Raw genomic sequence first — 16,942 nt, 5'->3', positions numbered from 1 at the left:
TCAGGGTCTCCAAGAAGGCCAAATACTCAAAACTGCGGTTTGGGGCATAGGCACATACAACAGTCAGAGTTTTCCCCCCCATAACCCGAAGGCGTAGGGAGGCGACCCTCTCGTCCACCGGGATAAACTCCAACGTAGTGGCGCTCAGCCTGGCTCCAGACGGGGGCCCCGGGCTTCCTCCGGGCAGGGTCTCTCCTTTCCTTTCCCTTTCTTTCATGAAGTCGTTTTTGAACCATTCTTAGTCTGGCGCCTCACCTGAGACCAATTTGCCTTGGGAGACCCTACCAGGAGCACTAGGCTCCAGACAACACAGCTCTCAGGTTCATAGGGACACACAAACCCTTTTTCATATAATTGGTTCGTTTTTCGAGCTTTTAAACACATCTTGCTGTCATCATCAGTACATGTAGTTTATAACTTTTCTAATGAAGACAATGAAATGTCAATTAAAGCATGATTGTAGAGCTAAAATTTAAATTTTAGGTGAAATAACACAGCTCTATGTAAGCGCTTGAACAAATGACCAAAGCAGTCGTGTATTAATGAGGAGTCCCAGTCAGACCTCTGTTTATTTTGACTCGATCGATTTCACACACACCGTCCTGCTGCCCCAAATACTCTCTAAAGCACTAAATGTGTTTTAACCCACCACTAAAAATAGACCCAAACAAATCTATTATTTCCTCTTGTTTCAGTAACGTTTGCTGAAACCACAGTGAACAGCTGAAAATGACTAATAATTGTGTTTTTTAAAGAAAAGAAAACTGCTCTTAAGTGACATCTTCAGTAGAAAATAATGGGCTTCGGGAGAGCCACAGGCAGGGCTCTAGTTGGTTTATAAGGTACTATGAGATCTTTAAGATATGCTGGAGCCTGACCATTAATTGCTTTGTAAGTCAGGAGAAGGATTTTGAATTCTATTCTGTATTGTACCGGGAGCCAGTGCAGAGCAGCTAATACAGGAGTAATATGATCCCGTTTCCTTGTTCTTGTCAATACACGTGCCGCTGCATTTTGGATCAACTGAAGAGTCTTAAGCAACTTTTTGGGACAACCTGATAACAATGAGTTGCAGTAATCCAGCCTTGAAGTAACAAATGCATGGACTAGTTTTTCTGCATCATTTTGAGACAGGATGTGTCTTATTTTTGCAATGTTACGTAGATGAAAGAAGGCAGTCCTTGAGATTTGTTTTATGTGGGAGTTAAAAGACAGATCCTGATCAAAGATGACGCCAAGATTCCTTACAGTGGTGCTGGAGGCCAAATTAATGCCATCCAGAGCTTCTATGTCATTAGAAAATGCATTTCGGAGGCGTTTAGGGCCAAGTATAATCACTTCAGTTTTGTCTGTGTTTAACATCAGAAAGTTGCTAGACATCCAAGTTTTTATGTCCTTAAGGCATGCTTGAAGTTCAGCCAATTGATTGCTTTCATCTGGTTTAATTGATAGATATAAGTGGGTATCATCCGCATAACAATGAAAGTTTATAGAGTGGTTCCCTATAATATTGCCCAAAGGAAGCATATATAAGGTGAATAGAATCGGTCCAAGTACAGAACCCTGCGGAACTCCAAGACTGACTTTGGCTGTCATGGAGGATTTATCGTTAACACATACACATCACATAACACATCTGTCAATCCGCGATTGAGATAAATAGGACTTGAACCATCTTAGTGCAGTTCCTTTTATGCCAACACAATGTTCCAGTCTCTGTAGTAGAATGTCATGATCAACAGTGTCGAAATCAGCACTGAGGTCTAACAAGACAAGAACAGAGACAAGTCCTTTGTCTGATGCCAATAGAAGGTCATTGGTAACTTTCACCAGTGCCGTCTCTGTGACATGAGCAGTGAAAGAAATTACTCACAATTACTGTCACTCACTTTACCTCCACCTCCACCACTTCCATCACCCTTCATTTGTCGTGATCTGAATGTGTTTTGAAGTCACTTGAGTCACAGCTTCACTCAACCCCCTCCCCCCCCCCCACCTTCCCATCCCAACTCCCCACCCCACCTACCTCCCACCATCTCCCCCATCATCTCTGCTCTCTAACTGTGTACAACGCTATACAGGGGGCTCATGGGTTAGACGGCAGACCGGGTCCAGTGGTGAGTGGCGCAAGTGTTCCAGTCCCCCCACCCTTCTCCTCCTCTTCCTCCTCCTCCACCCCCCTGCTACAGCTTGCTTGATGTCTGCTATGTCTGCTTGTCATGTCCGCTTGCTTTCCTGCTTCCCATGCTTGTCTTGTCTTTATTCCTTCCTAAAGTAGCTCTGTAAGGACAGGACTGTTCAGGGTTGGGTTCTGAGGATGCACTGGCATGTACAATGTTCCTCCATGGCAAACAAGGCAAATCCATATCTCACTATGATGCCCTGATGGTATATAATGAAAGCCCTTACAGCAATCATTGGTGTCCGACACAGATCACTGACAAGATTAGTTTTCAACTGTAACTTATGACATTCCCTACATATCCTGGTGACAATTCTCCAAAAAACAGATTTACGGGATATAAATTGTTTGTGTTTATCAGAAAAGATATTGTTATAAAATGCTTCAAATGTGCAAATACACAGATCAGTATTGGCTTCAAAAACTCAACATTGTTTAGGCTACACACCCTCTGATTAATAGTCTTAAACAATAAATAAAACGATTTACAACTTCCTTTATGTAAAGCAGTCTGTATTCCATTTATTATCACCAGTGTATTTCTTTTCATGATATATTCTTACATCATCACTCATGTTGTATTTATACATGTTGTACACATACACTTATGTATTGCAACTTTATACTCTAAGCCCTGGTCAATGAAACGCAACACTTCCTATACAGATGTCTCACATTAAAAGTCCTTTAGTGGCTCAATGGGCACATGGACACCCTTAGGGTAGGCTGTGAATAAGAATGGAAAATAAGCAGATAATACTGATTTAATATTTTATTTAAAGTCTAAAATATTTACATTTCAGTACACTGCCTTTTTTCTGTACAATTCAAAAGTCATGTGACTGAACTTTGTAGTAACAGGTGTTTTAAATCAGAGCTCTCTGAAGTACACAGAAGAGTCCCAAAGGAGGGAATCTTAACAAACAAGGTCTAGAAACAAGAAACATCTTCACATATCTGAGAACCAACGAGCACAATCTGAGAAATACCAGATACAAACCTAAATATAAATAAATATAGTGGTAACATTTAAATTAGGCAATGGATCCACAAAATACAAAGGCTTTTAATGTGAAACACCTGTAGGAAATGTTTTATTGACAATACACCAATCAAGACAGTAAGAGACATTGGATGTATTAAATAAATGTATGTCTGATAGAAAAAGACAAATTTAGAGCTATGAACTATGCCATCGTTTGTTGTGCTAATGGTTTAGTGCTGTAGAAATGTACCATACACTAAATGTGCCCTTAATAAAATTCTGTGTTTCCTTTATAAGGCTGGACATGGACAGTTATTATTTTGATTTCAGCTTTAACAGTTTGAGCACCATACATGTGTAATATTGGTTACCCAAAGATAACAACGTAAGCATTTTGTGCTTATGAGAAAATATTGTAATATCTTTATATTGGGCCAGGCTAATAGTTTTGTCCTAAAATCTGTTCATAATCTTCCACCAGTGTTGCCAATTTCCAATTTGTCTGAAATTGGACATCGTAACAGTGCAAATCCTCAGTCCTCAATCCTGCCTCAATGGTTTCTGCTTTATGATCCTGTATCAGCAGTGGGCTGCAAAGTTGCCATTGCTAAGAACTATCCACAAGGAGCATGCAGAGATGCCCGTGCTGCATGTTGACATGTCATTCAGTACATTTGGACAGTTATTCCAGACAGCACTGTACATATTGGATATGCCTGAGATGCAAGGTCTTCCTCTCCAATCCTGACTGCTACTCAGACAGACAACTGCAGCTGTTCACATTTTATTCATTTCCCCTCATTTTGAACAGTTTGGACAGTAGTTCAACAAGCTTGGTGTGTTAATGCTACAGGTGTCAGAACAGAAAAGTATGTACTTACTATTTTCTGTAAAAAAAAAAATGTGTGTTCGATGACATTATCTTTTGTGACATCTATTCATTTACACCATAAAGCTTGTTAAATTACTGATATCAGGCATTTAATGTTGATATACTTTCTGGTACTATTCTGTTTGTTTCCGCCAACAGGTATTTATTTTCCCTTTTCTGTTTTAAAGGGTCTAATAGGACCATCAGGTGTGCCAGGGCCAGCAGGACCAAAGGGAGAGAGAGTGAGTATCTGTGTGTGTGTGTGTGTGTGTGTGTGTGTGTGTGTGTGTGTGTGTGTGTGTGTGTGTGTGTGTGTGTGTGTGTGTGTGTGTTTGTGTGTTTGTGTGTGTGTGTGTGTGTGTGTGTGTGTGTGTGTGTGTTTTAAATTCTAAAATAAATATAGTTTTAGGATAATATACACTTTGAATGTTCTCTCGTCACTACAGGGTGAACAAGGAGATGCAGGATTACCAGGACCACTCGGGCCTCAGGGCATCCCTGTAAGTCTGTCATTTCATCTACAATTTCCATCACAACAGGGAGCATCTTTTAGCTCAATGAAAGCAGCGTGCTTACACCCATCACAAAAATATTTACCTGAGTCTCACATGTGCAAAGGCTGAAACCAATACTGATGTTGCTTAGCCTAAATCAACTTTATATCAAAATCAATTAAAAATGTAAAGACGTATCAAGATACGTTATGCTCTTATGATTTGAAAATGCGAAGCTACACTATCAGTGTATCAGTCTAAATGCCTGAAATGGTGGTTTACACAGACAGGCTCATGTTAGATAAGACTTGCCTTCTTTAAGTTTGACAACCAATCAAAACACAACGTGCGACCTTGATATTAGTTTATATTTTTGTGGTTGTATCTCACTATACGGCAATCTCACTATGAGGACCTTTGAGATGCTGCATGTATTTGTTTATATACTCTATATGTCCTGATACACATGATTAAAAAACAAAACACATATCCTCACATCAGTCTAAATATTAATCAATGCACACAGAAGGATTCACAAATGTATTTTTTGGTTTATATATAAATCACTTTCTCCACAAAATTACATTTCACAAATATATTTTAGATAAATGTAATAGAAATCCACAAATATATTCCTTCCTTTTCAGCCAATCAAATGAGCACACTCCCACAAAAATGTGATTTAATATGTCATGCACAGGAAGGGAACCTGTAAACAGGGAGTTATTATGAATCCCACATTTTCTTGGCAAGACCCGCCCTGTGTAGCGTTTAAGTGCTAGGATTGGCCAGGAGTGTTGTTTTTGACAGCTCATCGTCTGTGCACAGGTCCGCGTAGTGATGTCATTCCTTTCATCAACCAACTGAATCAGACAAAATCATGCAGGTTCACCGAAAATTCCTTCAGCTCAGACTCCGACGGAGCCTCTGGCAGCCCACCTCTGAAGATTTTTTACTATCTTTATTCAACAGCGTGTTTTTCCATTTGAGAGCATGACTCCTTTAACGCTTAGATGTTGTAATGCTTTCCTCCAAAACCATGCCCTCACACTAAAATAGTCCCTTCTTGTGCTTGGATTTGTTCTTCTTCTGCTCAAACTGCATAATTGCACTCAGATATATTGTTGCTTGCACTCAGATATATTGTTACTTGCACTCAGATATATTGTTGCTTGCACTCAGATATATTGTTGCTTACAGTCAGATATATTGTTGCTTGCACTCAGATATATTTTTGCTTACACTCAGATATATTGTTGCTTGTACAGATTTCCTGCACTCCAGCTTCAGCCCTTCTCCTCACACTGCCTCTGTGCATGTGTGAAACGTCTGCTCTTGAATTTCCCCTCTGCTCTTGTTTTTTTTGCAATAACCCTGTCAAAAGGTTTAGTGCCAGGTTTAGTGTTGACCAATGCAATTATCCCTACCTTGTTGTGGGTGCATTTGCTTTATTTTTAGAGTGTCCCTGGCGGGTGGTTACTCATAAACCAGGTTCATTCATCCTCTTCCGCCTCCAAGGCTTTATTATATGTACTTACTGGCTCTTTTTATGACTTTTGGAAAAGGTCTAAAACAGTTGAATTAAATATCAGTGCCATCATTTTTTGTTTTCTATAATAGCTACACTGAAACCAACTTCGTTAACCACTTAACCACTATTGAAATGTATTTTTCGGGAGAGAGTCATTTATATATAATTCACAAAATACGTTTGTGAATCCTTCTGTGTGCCTTTATTGATATTGAGACTGATCTGACTCCATAGGCTTTGCTTTGCATTGTGGCAAAAGATGAGCCAGGTTTAACTTTCTTCCTGGATCAACTTGCATTTTTTTGACCCATTGAAGTGAATGAGAGCACTACATTTATTTTGACACTGTGCTAATGTCAGTTTGAACATGGTCTAAGTTGGAAAACAAGCAGGTTTCCCTAGATGTAGTAAATATGCATATTTCCCAAAGTTAGGAAAATATGCACAGCCTCTAATGTTATTTCTCAATCCTTTTGCAGGGTTTAGGAGGACCACAAGGACTCAAAGGGAACCGGGTAAGATACCTCCTATAATATTTTGCCATCTATCTTTATAGATGGCAAAATAGCACAACCAAGGACATGATTCTGGCTAATGGACAAACATTACAATTCATCTGTGGAATACACACAGACCAGGTCACTTATATGTTTTTACTCATGAATTCAACAACTGAATTAAACTCTTTATGAGTCATATTAAAACAGACCAGGCTGATATTTGCATCCACAACATTATTTAACCTCTGCCATTATTGTTGCAACTGCTTTGTGAGGCCATATTAGTCAACTGAGCACAGCCGGCGACTTCAAAGAGGCTTTCAAGCAGGAGATGAAAATTAAAGAGCTAAATATCAATAAATTGGATATTCTCTTTGACATCAAGCATAGAAAGAAGGCCAGATGAGTCAGTTTGCTTTAATTTTTCTTTTATTGATCCTGAATAAATCATGTTAAATTGTCTTTTGCTTTTCTGAGGCAAATGTATTTATTTAGAAGTGACTTTATTTTGAGCATCATGGATGCACAATTACAAATAATGTTTGAAAATACTCAGATACTATTTTCTTTTATAAAAAAAAATACATTATTGTTGTTAAGTGACCTTGGAGGCAGCTTTGTTTGCCTTAAACAGTTATTCTGTTTTATTATCTTTTATGTGACATTATAAGGATTCAGTTTAGACTTGAAATTGAGAGATGGATATCAGTCTTATGTCTGTGTGTTTAAACAGCTATAACAATTGATCAAATCAGTAGTAGTTCGGTCTTTGAGAGGATGCACCTTCCCAGTGTTTGTTTGTGGAATTAAATCTAAGTTCATAAAGTCCCAATGTTAAATACCCAAAGGTAGCGCACACACACAGATCTTCTGAATAAAAATGGATTAATCTCAATTTCATTTATTTATTCTGGCCATGTCAAACAAGCATGCTAATGTTTCGGCCTGGTACACTTCAGTATGTGTAAGGGGGTGAAAAGTGTTGCTCCAGAGAGAATGATCACCAACTCCACAAGTTCTACAGAGCTTTATTTTTATTAATTGAGTTTTATCAAATTTCAGCTCACTGTTGTTTACGCCCCGCATCTAACTTCTGTGGTTCATTTTCACCACTCTCATAGCGTTGTTTCCAACAGCACCAGCTTTTCTCAAAGACAGAGCTCTGATAAATCCACTGTTCACTACCTGTCCAGCTCCAAACAGCAGACACACACAGTTAGAGACTCGCTGGCGAACATAGTGGAGCAATTAGCAGATAAAGAGCCAGATATTTCCATCAGGAATCCAAGGAGACCAAAACAGAGCTAAAAGACAGAGAATGTTGGATTTTCACCAGATAACCAGCAACACAACTCCAGATGAAAGCATCTCTGAGCTTCAGACAGGCTAACCATCAAGCTGTTTCCCCCAGCTTCCAATTTAACACACAACAATGAGATTCATATCCATCTTCTTACTCTCACCAATAAAGCAAATAAGCATGTTTCCCTAAAATATTGAACAAATCCTTTAATTGGCACTGAATATAAAATCAGCCCTGCAAAATGATTTCTTCTATAGGTTGCACTGTATCAGAAAATCTATTTTTAATGTCCACATACCCCTCCTCTAAGAGAATGTATCCTTCCCATTAACCTGTGACTCTTTTAATATTTCCACTCCCATCTTTAAAGTCTTCACATTTCATAAGCTCTCTCAGCACCTTCAACTGGCCTCTCATCAAACATTTTCAATGTACAGATACAGACCTGTTAAACAGCCCTGAAAGTGACTGTCCAGTTGAAAGTGTTGAAGACAAAGCTATGGGTTGGTGTTTTTACTCTTTGTCCTGTCTTCCTCTGTTTCCGCAGGTCTTCCTATCCCCTTTTCCTTCCCTCCACCTTGCTCCGTGGCTCTTTTTATTGCCGGGGTTGCCCTCTCTCCCTCTCACAAACCTTGGCCTCCTGCTCTTCCTCCTCCTGCATTCTAATGTAGTCCTGGGTTAATCTTCCCCCTCTTACACCTCCTCTTTACCTCTCCAACTCCTACTTAACAGTACCTGTTCCTTGCAAGTATCCATGTTGTCCCTCCAACCACTGAACCATACCCCAAATTGACAGGCAGTGCTCTCCCATCACTGACTAAATGTATGCTAGCTCACCAGAAATGTTGCATGAATCTGAGCCTATCTTTCTTAAGATAATTGAATGTGTTGATAGGTGAGTTAGGTGAGATTCCACACAGACTGAACCTTTCAACATGTAACCAGTGCATTCAAAACAGCTGACAATACTTAATTTGCTGTATTTGTAGTCCTGGCATGATTTTCAAACTACCAAAGGGTCATGGACTGGGTGTCATAACTTCCCAAGTGGCACACAATCAAAGAATAGAAAGACTGCACATAGAAAGGTTTCATGTTACTTGCAGTGACTGCATGAACTGATCTCATTTCTAAATGTGAGCCTCTGCTACTAGCAACATTCACAGCTGGGCTTTCCAATTGAGACAAAACATTTGAGCCAGAAGCCTTATACCTGAAGAAAGTCTAAAATACAGGATTCCAGTTGTGTAGGTGATGCTAAAACAGCACAGGGAGATCATTGCCGTCAGGCTGCATATTATTGTTCTTATCACTGTGTATTCCCTAAACATAATGTTTTCATTTCTTTATCTAATCCTTTACAGCCTTTGATCTTGGTGAGCAGGTGTTGGTATTAGGATGAAGCATTGGTCCAGTTTTACCCTGTAAACTGCATACAGTTAGAGTCTTATCAAGTACTCCAAACTTAAAACACTACACTGAGTTAGCATTGCACTCCTATAACATTGTCAGACTCATGATGAACAGTAAAAAGAAAAAAGGATTGATGCAACCGAAACCGAGATATTGTCTTTTTCATTCCACACATTCTTAATTCTTGTCAAAACCTGGCACCGACAAACATTACCAACAATGCAACTTGCTCTTTGACAGTTCAGTCAGCGATTCTATGTGTTATGCTAGCAGCTCATGTAAACTGGAGCCTGTAGCAGAGATGATTGTCAGGCTCCAGAGGTCTACAAATTAATTTCTCTCTAACTATACAGCTCCAGATTTTATATTGTTTTCTAACTTGAAGTTTTGAGATCCAACCATTACAAAGAACAGACAAAGAACAGACAAACACATCAAACACAAATGATTGGAAATTGTTATGCACAAATAAACACACACGTTGACAAGGGCTTTAATATCAGCCTGCTATTTATTTTAGGAACCTAAATAAATGGCAAAATATAAATGTGTACAGAAGAGAAACAGTGGCACCAAAAATTACAATATTTTTGAGCTCCTCCTTCTCAGATGAGGCTTTCAGTGGAGCCCAGCTCCACGTAGCTTCTAGTATTTGGAACCCTGGCCCCAACACACACTGTCTCAAGGGACTTCACAACACAACAGCTCCCTTAGGGAGACTCTAACATGTTTTTACATTTCACATATGCAGTAATACTCCCCAACACCTGTAAATAGACTTTAATGTTGGAGATCCTCTTTGATGACAGAAAAAGTAAATGTTGAATGCCTTTAGAAATTACCATATCAGCATCCTCTGATGCCCTTATTAGCAGCACAGACAGATTGTAATGTAGTTTGTAATGATGACTCAACTAGAATAATTTCAAGTGTTTCTCTAGCAGCCAGTCACCTCACATGGTCCATATTCACTGTTATTTTACCAACTTTTAGTTTTGGACAATCCAGGATGATCCTGTACCTATTGAATGTTTTGTTCAGCAGAATATCCTCCATGATAAGATGAAAATATGACAGCCTTCTCACTTGTCACTCGCAAGTCTTCCAAAACCTACTTTTACTGAAACAAAAAACCTGAAACCTGTTCACCAACTGCACTGGCTTTAATCTCTCTTCCCTAACTCCCTCTACTTACCTTCCCTTTCCTCTACATGCACATTACACAATCATAGTGTCTTTTGAAAATAGCAAAAGACACACCAAACACATGAGTGAATTAAGATAACTTTTTTCTCATATTGTCTAAATTACATATGTTTAAGAATACCTGACAGAAGAACAAACATTTGCTTCATGTGTGGCTTAATGAGCGAGGTCTAAAGTTTGTCTTTTTTAATACGCTGTTATTTGCAGGGAGAGAGGGGCAAGAAAGGCAACAGGGGGACCAAAGGGGATAAGGGAGACCAAGGAGCACCTGGATTAGATGCCCCCTGTCCGTTGGTATGTCAGTAGTCCGATGTGTAACCAAGAGGCAAAAGGAAGGAGCACTTAGAATACAACATGGATCCACAGTTTCTCAGAAGATTTGTATTCAGTAGTCAGCTTCCTTTTGGCTCTGGTTTTCAGTGGTTCTAATCAACTTCAGGGAGGGTTTGGTCCAAGTATCCACTGTAGCCTGTCAGCGAAATGCGGAGATATGTGATGATGAATTGGTGAGATCCTAAAGTTGATTGAGTTTTGATCCATTAAAAAGGTTTTATTAGACGTCAAAAGCATTCATGTGAAAATTACTTGGACCATAACTTTGTCTGAGGAATGTCTTTTTTCCAGGAATGAGACAGACAGGAACCAGGCAGCCACTGCTGATGAGTATAAATAGATACCAGAGCCTTATGTCTCAATTTCCAGCCTTCATCCTGAATTAGGGAGTGGTTGGAAGACAATCAAACTAGAGTTCTGCACAAACCAAAAACTGAGACCTGAACCCATCAAACCCATTCCTGTAGAGAACTAACCTCTAATTGAATAAAAAAATGGTCACCACATTCTACACCTCAAATCCTTTAATGTCATCTCAGTGAGCCTTGTTCCTGTCGGTCCCAGGTTGCCTGCATGTTTAGGAAACCTGCATCCAGTCACCCAGTGGACAGAAGTGGAGATCTTCTTGCCGTCAAGTAGTGGGGGACAACGCTCCTCTGCTACACAAAAGCTGCAAAACTGGCTTTTAAATGGTTGATTTCACAAACAGGGTTTCCGCGGCTTTAAAGGGGAGAAAGGTGAACCGGGCTTACCTGGCCTGGACGGGCTGGATGCCCCTTGCCCTGTGGTATGGTGTTCGTTCTTTCCCTTCATTTTCTCCAGCATGCCTTTAGCGATCCCTAACCACAACCCTGGCTATGGCAACTATGCATGTTTGCATGGACGTTAACATGTACTTATTTTAGTTGACATACCTAGTTATAAGCCAGAAATTTTCCAACTGAGCTCCTGTAGAACAAACCTTTCCCTCCGAAAACATCTCCTCTCTTAACTCAACCTTTCCATCACAACTACTATAACTTTCCATGTTAATTTCACATGCAGATCTATGATTGTGACTAATATCACCAATTACATAACAATGTAATCTTAAATTGAAATCCTTAAAATTGTTGTTTAAGTATGCTAGAGCCTTTCATCATAACCCCTTGTTTCTTACACCACCTCTTGCATGGAGCACCAATTTTTTCCATCTTCAAGCCATCAGAATACCACAGGTGGTGAAAAGCACTACGGAACAGACACATTTACTTGGTCAACGCAGGCCAGAGTCCTGACAATAGCATGGAAAGCAGTTTTCTGTTGTTGTTTTTATTTCCTGTGTAGACTTTAAGCCGGCAAATTGAATTTCTCACTCCTAAGTACAGTAAGACAACCGTTTGTCATGGTTTCTGCTTTTGTTTCCACTGATCTTTGCCTAATTTTGAGATTAGTTGGTAGATTAAATGTGGACGCTGCTCAGAGGGTGATTCTGAATGCTCCATGTTCCATGTATTATCAGGAGTTGTTGGCACTGCAGTGTGTTGGGATTAGTAAAGCAGATGTGTCATCACATCACAAACTACAACAAACAAAACGTTCATCAAACAGTTGTTCAACGGTTGTTAGAGTTTTGTGGGGCAGTGAGTCATGTCCTTTTCTAATCACTCCCCCTAATCTGTTTATTGGTCCAACATACATCTTGTTATGTACAACTAAGGACGTCTCAGAATTCATAGCAAAAACTCCGTTAGGCTTTGCCAGGCTAATGGATTCTAGGTGATTTTGTATTGGAAGGTACCTTGATCATGGTTTAGAAATCTGGTTATGGAGGGATCGACAATATATATTTTTCATATACACAGGTAAGGCAGTGTCTTACACGTCAACATGTCTTTGGAAATGTAAGCATGGATCCTCTGCATAACTACTGAAATACATGAAATCATGTTGAAAAATATTGGTAGTCTCTATTGCACAAAACTGTCAGCCTGTTATTGACACAAAGATCTCTTAAAATGGCACCATTTATCTTTAGTGACGAGGATGAACATGGTAATCGGGATTTTCTTATTGGTCTAATAGTCTTTTCACAACCTGCCTTGCTCAGGAACTGTACATCTTCCACTAGCACTGGGACAACAGTGCCATCCTCATGCACTCATGAAGCAATCTCTCTTGCCAAATGTACTGCCAAATCCAACAATGTCGATATTTCTCAATATAGAGACTACTAATGTTTTTGGTTACGGTCTCATTTGTTAATTGTATTTATACTCACAAATTCTTAGTTTAAATGTATTATAGAGTTGTAAAGTTGGGGCATCCATTGGTTCTGGAAGTAACTTTAAACACGGCAAAGGTTTCTGTTAATGAAATCCTTCATGTTCCTTAACATAGAAACACAGTACTCCCAGTATGATTCAATAATCTGTGAAATCAAGTTTTTATTCTCTACAGTTTATTGTGGCAAATGGCTGAGCTGTAGCAAATACAAAACGTGTTGTCATGCAATTAAGAACAAAACACTGTGCAAATTCCAAATTCATCCTAAATATTCCACAAACTCTGAGGATGAACTGATTGTAAATGGTGAATATGATATGCCGGTTCAAAACATTGTTATTTATATTCATTAGTGTTCATTTTGTCAACTTCAATTCTTATGAAAATTACTTGTTAATCACCTTTTTGACATAAACGAGACTAAAATATTTAAAGTAATATTTGAAAATGAGAACTATGGTGAAATGTGTAACACTTTTCCTCAACAAATAAAAACTATGATAATGTGAAAGACAGACGAATAGACAAAATGACTAATTACTGTTTTAATGCAAAGTGTTAATCAATGAGCTGCATGCATCTGCAGTGTCACACTGTAGAACAGGACTTCTACTTTCAGAACCCTGGATGGCCAAAATAATAACTCTTACCACTTTGCTGCTTTATAAAGAGAATACTAATTTCAACAGTTTGTTTCTTCATATCATTGTAAGCTGCTGTTGTATGCGTTGTTGATTGAGGCATGATGATAGTGTTCATCTCTGCAGCATACATTATTGTTCACTTCACATCTGTTTTTTCTTCCTTCAGGGAGACGATGGCTTACCTGTACCAGGATGTTGGAATAAAGTAAGTCCCTGCAGCAGCTCACATACTGAACGCTAACTTCACGTGAACATTGTTTCAACTAACGTTTGATTTGTTGCATTTTGCTTTCTCCTTGCAGTGACGATAACTTTGGAATGGCTTGTGTGATTGTACATAGGATATTTATTTTTTTACTTTTCCCTATTCTGTTATACATGGAAAAAAAAATTTAAATCCTAAAAATATATGGCAAAACTTTTGTATAGATTGTTTATTTTAATAAGTATGACAGTGTTTATGTATTGGGTTTTTATATCTATGTGTTATTTTAATACCGGATTGCAAAAGTAAGAATAAGAATGTGTCAACAGATGCATGATATTTGTGCATAATGTGAAGTGGATAATGCTTATTAACTTATTGTATTATGTTGTTTTCTTGTGTTGTAATAGACCATGCTGCACTGAGTTGTGGGGCTGGAAAGATTATGTTTTAGCATTTGGAAAGTGATAACTGAGCTCTCCTCTTTGTGATAAAGTGTTGAAAACAAACCAGCACTGCATATACACTACTTTTAATTTGACTAAATGTTCACACAGTGGCAGAAAGCTCATATTGTTCTGATGAACATGCAGACGTAAAGCCCTGTGGTCCTGAGCACGATGATCCTGTAGAAACTGATAATGTTATAGTTGTGCATAACATAATATACCCTTTTTTTAAAGTAATAAAAACTGATTCTAAAAGCCTGCTTATAATGTAATACAAATGCTGACCACGTAAAACATTCGTTTTTTTATCTTACATTTTGCTTATAATTCATAATTAACGACCGCACATTATATTTGGGATTGTAATTACTGTGGTGCCCTGTGAGGGACAAAAGGCAGTAAAAGGTCAGACGGGTCACAAATATAACTGTATACACAATTAAATATACTCTTAGCTAAATAGTTCAAATGCAGTTTACAAAGTATACACAGATAGATATAAAGATATATAAATATAGTTTACTCTTCCTTCCAATTCCTATCACAAAAATAGGTGAAGGAAAAAAGTTAAAAACCTTTATATTTCTTCTTCTTTTACTTTTATTGTCTTTTATTGATTTTGGGGCTTCATTATGTTTTTTATATTTTTATAAAAAATGTAATAACATAGATGATATATTCCAATAACAAGCCTAAATGAAAATGATGAAGTTTAATTAAAGTATTTCATGGATAAATATATAAGCATTTTATGATGTGCTATAGCAAGGACAAACACAGCAACACACACGTGTTTGTACGAGAGCCTGAACAATAATCTGGCCAGGCTGATACATCTGCCGTGATTATCTTATCTTATTATCAAACTAGGTGTGAAGTCATTTAGAAACAGCAGCAGCATTATATAGTTAGAACACGTACAAGTTAAAAAGAATTACAGTGTGAAATGCCCCGCTCAGTATATCCTGGCCACAATAAATACATACAAACATTGTAAGGGATCAGCATCAAGACAGTTTGTATTGGGGTTTTTTTTGTCTTTTGTCTTAATGTTGAAAATATACGCCAATATATTGTTAGCAGATTTATCCCAAATATTGATATCTGTATTAGCCTCAAAAATTAAGTATGTCAGGATATAGTTTCATAGGTTCTCTTTTCAACAGCAGTACCTCCAGCTCTGGCAGTGCATGTGATGGATGAGAAGCCAGTGAGGGATGATGCTCTAGGAGCTCTAGGACTCACTACCCACAACAAATAATGATATTACATGTTCAACATCTTTTCACATTATGGGCAGGTTTATTGTTTATTACATTAAATGCAATTATTACATTATCATTCCCACAAATACCCAAAGATGATTCTTAACAACTGTAGTAACTTATAGATTTCTGGTCTAAAACGATCGTCAAGTCAAAGTTTCTACTGAAATGATGAGATATGAGATAAACACGATCTGATTTGGAATCAAGTATTCCACACACAGTTTGCTGTTAACATCTCCAAAGCCAACACTTGTTTCTGGAGGAGGGCATCAACCCAAATCCTTGAATCATTTGAAGTTCAGGCATGAAAGATCCTGAAAAGTAAATGTTTAGTTGTACAGCAGGAAAGCAACAGCTCACAGTTCTTGCATTCCTTCTGGTTCATTGTACATAGTTCTGCTAAATGTTATAGACAGCCACTTCCTACTTCATGATTGTCATGCTCTGTGTATTAACTGTAGTGTTTGTAGATTGTCTGTGTGTCTTCTAATCTGAGGCACAGTATACAGCCCGTTGTGTTGGATGGAAGTATTGCTTCTCACCCTTAAGGCATGCTGCTGTAATCGTCACATTGTCTCATCCATTTATGAAGAAAGCTGTAACCTGCTTGACATGGAATTTATTTAATTTTATCAAGAACATTTTATTCACCAGAATTGGTTATGCAGTAGCTGTGCTCATTAAGCTAACCTCATTAACTTTACCGAGTGACTCAGTGTTGAAGAAATGGATGGACTGATGAAGTGGAGCCTGATCCATTATATGCTGCTGCTCTTTAGAAAGCTTTGTTTGTGTTCTGCCTGGATTTGATGTTGCCATGAGAGATTGTTGTTGGGTCCTTGCCAGCAATAAAATGTTCATGCTGTTGCTGCACAGTACCTCACACTAACCCACGCATGAGTTAGGAGCAGGCCTTCATTTTCATGTCATATTGATCATAAATACTTACATCTGGATATGTTCTGAAATGTTCAAAGTGTTGATTGTGTTCAAAGAGGCAATCATAATTAAATATACATTTGAGGATTTTGGTTTTGTTCTCAAAATATGTTTCATAAGAGTGCCACTACATCAGTTATAAGTGTTTTTCCTGTACAGGACATAACATTTTAGAGACCAAATTTAAAAACAGAGACAAATTAATTTCTGAAAAGCATCATTTCAGGTTACCGGTCTTTAGTCTAGTTGCAGTTCAAAGTTTCAGACGGGTTTAAACCTATGTTGTCTGGAACAAAACCGCGTGGTCTCTTAACCGACATCTGTGGTTCAGTGTAGTCCAACTCTTTCACTGTA

At 38.3% G+C, this 16,942-nt stretch overlaps 1 protein-coding gene across 2 annotated transcripts in view; it reads left to right on the top strand.

Annotated features, from left to right (window-relative positions):
* Positions 1 to 16,942, top strand: part of col13a1 (collagen, type XIII, alpha 1) — a 118,579-nt gene that overhangs the window by 97,553 nt on the left and 4,084 nt on the right. Inside the window, exons 31-35 of one of the 2 annotated variants that reach the window (XM_029450478.1) lie at positions 4,227 to 4,280; positions 4,485 to 4,538; positions 6,543 to 6,578; positions 10,693 to 10,779; positions 13,894 to 13,932. In XM_029450478.1, coding sequence (XP_029306338.1) covers positions 4,227 to 4,280; positions 4,485 to 4,538; positions 6,543 to 6,578; positions 10,693 to 10,779; positions 13,894 to 13,932 — 270 coding nt within the window. Of the gene's footprint in view, positions 1 to 4,226; positions 4,281 to 4,484; positions 4,539 to 6,542; positions 6,579 to 10,692; positions 10,780 to 11,527; positions 11,971 to 13,893; positions 13,933 to 16,942 lie in introns of those variants that run through there. The other variant, XM_029450477.1, reaches the window with a different exon arrangement.

The sequence above is a fragment of the Cottoperca gobio genome, chromosome 15 (assembly GCF_900634415.1).
Source record: "Cottoperca gobio chromosome 15, fCotGob3.1, whole genome shotgun sequence".
In the NCBI taxonomy this organism is placed as follows: Eukaryota; Metazoa; Chordata; class Actinopteri; order Perciformes; family Bovichtidae; genus Cottoperca; species Cottoperca gobio.
The sequence above is the reverse complement of the archived record's forward strand: the minus strand, read 5'-3'. Positions and strand labels throughout refer to the sequence as shown.